We start from the raw sequence: 6403 nt of genomic DNA on the forward strand, positions 1-6403 counted from the left end.
AGCTCTCTAAGGAAATCTGGAACCTAAGGTCCAGAGAGAAAGACTCCTACCTTGGGAGAGAAAGGGGTATACATATAAACAGCTATACCTGTAATTTTTCTAAATGTAGATTGGTAATCTAAGCTTTGAAGGATAGAGAGTGTGAAATTCAAGTTGAGGGTCTCCAATCTAATACAATAATCTTCTTGAATAAAAATGTTGATGGACTCGGTCTTGTCTCCATGCAATTTAATTATACAATCTTACAATACTTAAAAAGTTAAAAATATGTTTTACCAACATAAAATTACTTCCTTGGAAGTGAGATTACGTGCAGGAACCACTTTACATTAAAATAAATACTAAATAGTTTTACAAACTTATTTCAGTTTTCTTTTAAAAAAAAAAAACTTACTTCAGTTTCCTTAGATCATACCAGGGGCGAAGCTAATTAAGGGGTCGAGAGGGGTCAAATGCCTTCCCTGGCCTTGCAAACAAATTTTAATACTACTAGGTAGGAGTATGTGTCTTCTTTTCTTATTATAATTTTTTACATGTTTCCTGTGTTTTTCAATGAACTAGTAGAAATTTTATTCTAAAGAAACTGTAATACAAATTTAACAAATAGAAATTGACATAGGTCACTCCCCCGCCCGCCCCCCCCCCCCCCCCCCCCCCCAAATTGCATAATACAAATTTACAGAGTTGTACTTCATATTTATCTAACTACAAATCTTTATATTTGTGCGTAGAATTATGACTTTGAAAACAAATTAAATCAAAAAACATATTATTTATGTGAAAAAATTCCTAATAAAAAAATTTAATATAATGAACACGATCTTATCAAAAAATGTTCAAATATCACTTGTTAGTATTCATGTGAATGACTTGTTATTTTTCAAATTTGTCATAAATACTATATGTATGTATGTATATATATGTGTGTGTGTGTGTCTGCGTGTGCATAAGTAATTGTGAGTGTCAAATGTAAATTTGGCCCCTTGAAATCAAATCCTAGCTCTGCAACTGGATCATATCATTTGCCAATTATTACAACTTGTTGAAGTGATTGACTATGAGTGATGAACAATCATTTTTACATAAATTCACTACTTTTTTTCCCTTGCTCATAATCAATCACATTATGACAAGAGTTATGGTACAAAAGTTGTGTTTTTAGATTTTTTCAAATTATTAATACATTTCCTCAAGAGTTCAGAATGCTCATTTGATTAGATATCTGACTCGCCTTCCACATGCCACGCTATCTTCTAATATCTTCTTTGTATCATATGCATACTCAAAACCCATCTTCATTAGCTTTGTAGAATCAAATGTAACTCCTTTATCTGGTCCTTCAATGAATCTAAAATGAAATGTCATGGTCAAAGAAAGGCCTCAAGCTAAAAATAGTTTTTGGTATTTCTCTTTTGACCAAAAATGAATAAAATAAACACATAAAAGGAAATTGCTATTAAAAAAAAAAAATGGAAAGGAAGTTTGGCAATCAAAATTCAAACAAAAATCTTACTCTTTCGCTATCTGATATTCTGGAAACTTTTCTTGGAAGGAACTTGCAATCGCTCTTATGGTTGGATTTGTGGCAGCACAGAGGAATCTACCTTTCATTGATTGGTTTTCCATGCAGAAGATATGTGCTTGACAAATGTCTTCAATGTGAACAAGAGGAATTGAACCCCAAAGTTCTTGCAAAAACTTCAATGCATTTGAGAAAAATAAATTGCCCGAAAGCAGAGATAAAATTGTTTCCACAGATGATGGTACATAAGGAAGAAGTGTTTCTCCTCCCACTAGGCCACAAGCAAGTGTTACAACTTCAAGCCTACTATTATCATATTCATTATAATTCAGAATCTCTTTCTCTGCTAGTGTCTTTGATTTAATGTATCCCTACAACACATACCCAATAAAAAAACAATTGAACATTATGAATAGAAGATCTTAATAAATCAAACAGTTTGCACATTTTTATTTATTCAAGATATCGGCTTAAAAAAAAAAAACATATTCTATCATTCTTCAATATTGTAGGCTACAATTTAGACTCATGTGAATCAATAAAGTTTAACAAACAATTTTAAACAATCCAAAAAAAAAAAAATATATATATATATATATATATATTCCTACTAAAATTATGAAGCCAATATCTCAAACCTATGAGAAAATATATATTAACCATACACAAGAACACCACAGTTTAGGTGGAAACCCTTTTCATTTTGAAAGGAAAAATAACAAGACCAATTTCGAACAAATCCATTAAAGAAATTAGTAAAGTACACTTTTGGCCTTAAAATTTGAGGTTTTTTTTTTTAATAAATAATTTTGGTACATCATGTTTGATTCTATTTTAATATTTGGCTCATATTATCCATTTCTTTTAGTAATTTGATCGATAAGATAAATGTCATCCATTCATACACGTTACCCATATAACTCTATTTCTGTTACTAATCAGAATGTTAAGTATCAAATGAGTACCTTCCATACACATCATCCATATAAATCTATTTATGTTAGTAATATAATTGGTAAGTGTTAGATAAGTGTCGTCCATAAAGACATGTCACCTATATAATGTTAGGTGTCAATCAATCATTTATGTTTTTAAAAACATGAATCACGATAATTTACTATTCTTGTGATGTTTGCTCTTGGCCTTTACAGTCAAATAAAAGTTATGCTTATTATCTCATTATATGTCCAATAATCTTCTAACAAAAATACTAATTATTGTTGTTAAAATTAATTATTATTGTTGAGTAAAAAAGATTACAAGAAAATAAATTAAAAAAATCCAAAATTTAAAAAAAAAAAAGAAGGAAAAATCACAAATAGACAAACAAAAAGAGGAAATTTTTATATAAAGTTTTTTGCTAAGATTAATTATTTAAATCTAACAATACTGCTTATCTCTCTGAAGAAGACGAAAAAAAAAAAACTCTGATTTAAAGATGTTAAATAAAAAGACAAAACAAACAGTCAATGACCAGATTAAATTATTAATAATACAACACCCACTCCAGCAATTAATTATTCAATATCATTCTGTCATCTTTTCTCAAAAAAAGAAAAAAAGAAAAAAAAAACAATTACTCAGTTTGAAACCGCCAGTGGTTTGCGGAACTTGCAGGTTTGTTCAAGCCGAACTTGTGGCTAGTTCCAGATTAACCCAGTCCAAATTAGACGGTTTGGTCCAGTTTTTAAAACAATTTTTATCATCTAAGTTTGTTTTTAGACCCCTTAAAACACAACCAAATTAACCTAGTTAATTAGCCAAGTGATTATTTAGTCAAATTATCAAATCTAGGTTAACATAAATATATCATATCATTGTAAAGTGCGGAAAATAAAGAACACAACAATATGATAACTCAGGAAAACCAAACTGGTAAAAAATCTGGGGAAATTTAACCTGGATATCTTTAAGGTAAAACTAAATCCACTATGAAAGAATTGAAGTTTACACAATAGCGACTTAGACCACTAACATCCTATTACTACCTTCAGTAAAAAACTTACTATCACGACCACGTGACAGCTCTGAGTCTACGGACTACTACTTTCTTGGATTCCCAGCAAGTACAAGCACTCTCGCTTGTGTATCTTTAAACTCTTGAATCTGTAACTGAATTGATCACCAAGTTCTTGATATAATCTTGAATCTTGGAAACCCTAAGTGTATGTGAAGGCAACCACCTTTAAATCTCACAAGAGATTCACACACATAGCATAAAGAGCAACCTCAAAATGTGGCTAGGATTTTTCCTTTTATACCTAGGGCAAAACATAAAACCCTATACGTCAAACGGGCTTAAGCTGAGTTGGAAATTCTGCAGAAAAAACAATCTGCACAACTTTCGATCGATTGAGAATTAGACTCAATCGATCGAGCCAAGCAGATTTACACAGTAAATCCTGCAGCTACTCGATTCTAACTTTACATACAACCACATACTTTGAGCAAGTCTAAACAAGACTAAAATGTTTTGATCATGATTTGCCAACATTACAAAATAAAGTTCTAATATATTAGTTCCTAATTCCTTAGAACCTAACAATCTATTTAAATTATTAATGCTGTATTGAAATCTAATCCATTCATTCTATAATGGTTAATGATAAGATTCTTGAAATTCCACGTTGACTTATCTTAAGAACTCTAGATGATTGTAATTATTGTTCATGTAGATAATCTAAATATATCATTAACATAGTAAATCATGTCAGATATATTTCACAAATAATTTACTCTTGTAATTCTCTATACCAGAACAACAAACCAAACAAATATATATAACACAAAAATAACTAAAAATAATTAAATATACACACAGTTCAAATGAATGCAAAATGCGAATTTGATCAATGCCAATGATGAGACTATCTCCTTAAGACAGATTTTACCCCTCATATAAGAAGTGTAGAAATCTAAATTCTTAACAAATAAAACTCTCTTTCTCTTTCTTTGACTATGTAGGAAAATATATTGCTTGAAAAAAACTAATTGCAATAAAATGAGTGACTCACTATTTATAGACAAACTTGCAATATTTCATAGAAGGTGTAACATGAACAAACATGTCTAATTTAATACTGGACAACCCATATTCCACAATGAATAAACACAAAAATAAAATAATATTTAATATTAAACAACACACACAACCCATGCGCACTATAATATCTAATACTGAACCACATCATCTCTTGCAAAGTTTTGCAAAATACAAAAAATAGCTTATTTTATACATTTTGACAACAAAAAAACTCCACTTCAGTGGATATAAAATTGTGCATAAATGCACAAGTGTTACAGTAACCGTGCACATATACATGGTTATTGTAGCTATTCTATACATTATTTTAATATTATTTCTCTCCCTCGCACTCTCTCTTCCACTTTCTCTCTCTCTCTCTCTCTTCAACTCATAAAAATATTATTTATATAAAATATAGTGTATAATAGAAGAATTGATGTGAATGTTTTGGTAAAATGATTGTGTAAAATAAAAAAAAAAAAAAAAGTTTTTTTTTGTGTATAAAATAGACAGAATCTTTTAAAAGAACAGTTGCTGCTGCACTTGCAATTTTTTCCAACGAATCATTAACATTGAGGGGAATTCTTGGAACAAATTATAATACGTCAAGACTAAAAGTATACTAGACCCACTAATAACTGCACAATTACAGGGAAATTACGAAAGGGCTGCTGAGAAAAATACCATTGTAAAGTCATTGGCATAAGTGAAGGAAACATCAAAAGGTGTCCAACAGGTTTCATCAATACAAGACTTGAAACAGACTCCATCTCCTGTCAAAGGTGAAGAGGACATTACAGACGCAGTGTAGATGAGCCGCTTCACGGTTTTCGACCGGATACAAGCATCAGCGATGACCCTAACCCCGGCAACAGCCGCTTCAACCGTATCCTTATACTATATAATTCAGATTATCAAACTGTTAATTGCCAAAATTCTCTAAGCTATATAGGAGAACTAACTGTAGGCTGTAGCTTTAGAAATTAATGGACATGATACCTGAGAGCTTTGGGTGTTATGTAACATTGGGGTAGCCACATGAAAAACATATTCACACCCTGTAATTGCAGGTTCGAACTCAGTGGGATTGTAAATATCAGCTTGAAACAGCACTAATTTGTTCTCTGCATTTGGAAAGGACTTCAGGAGATCTACTTTGGAGGTGTCCCCTGCAATTGTAAGTTAAATAAAAGACCATGAGAGCCTATCTACATGGTACATACACACATGTACACACTCACATCACACAAACACATACGAACCTTGGTTCCTCAGAGTTGCATGGACGGTATGACCTTTCTCCAGAAGCTTTTTGACAAGGCAGGAACCAATAAATCCAGATCCTCCTGTGATGCAGACCCTACTGTAACTCTTCTCCTCCATTTTTATGGGATTTTAAATTTTTAACTACTCAGGCTTGACAACATTTATAGCGAAAGTCATTGTATTTCAGGCGTGAAGTTCAAACCCGTTATTCTTCTTCTTCTTCTTCTTCTTCTTCTTCTTCTTCTTCTTGTTCTTTTTCTTTTTTTTTTTTCTTTTTTTTTTTTTTTAGGGTTTAACCCATTATTAATCTATTTTGGTCCACATAATTGCTTCTTTTTGTCTTTTCTCTTTTGGATAGAACTTTTATGGTTCTTGCTTCTTTTTTGTCTTTTCTCTTTTGGATAGAACTAGTGACAAGGCGTAAATCCTGAATGGCGTACATGTAAGAGACTTATATCTCTTTGACAAATGACACCACATGAAAAATGAGATATATTTGTATTTATTTGGTTAGAGCTTATAAGTTCAGTTTCTAGTTAGGAGCTTATAACCATCGCTATTCTAACAAGACTTAGGCCGTTTTGTTAGAG

General features: G+C 31.3%; 1 protein-coding gene across 1 annotated transcript; it reads right to left on the reverse strand.

Annotated features, from left to right (window-relative positions):
• Window positions 1-983: 983 nt before the first annotated feature.
• On the reverse strand, window positions 984-6061 carry LOC126713341 (anthocyanidin reductase ((2S)-flavan-3-ol-forming)-like). Its single transcript, XM_050413078.1, has 5 exons — window positions 5810-6061; window positions 5547-5716; window positions 5232-5444; window positions 1514-1893; window positions 984-1348 (listed from the first exon to the last, which is right to left on the reverse strand). The coding sequence occupies exons 1-5, from the start codon at window positions 5928-5930 to the stop codon at window positions 1207-1209; spliced, it is 1026 nt and encodes a 341-aa protein (XP_050269035.1). The 5' UTR covers window positions 5931-6061; the 3' UTR covers window positions 984-1206.
• Between the last annotated feature and the right edge of the window lie 342 nt (window positions 6062-6403).

This window comes from Quercus robur, chromosome 2 (genome assembly GCF_932294415.1).
Source record: "Quercus robur chromosome 2, dhQueRobu3.1, whole genome shotgun sequence".
Taxonomy (NCBI): Eukaryota; Viridiplantae; Streptophyta; class Magnoliopsida; order Fagales; family Fagaceae; genus Quercus; species Quercus robur.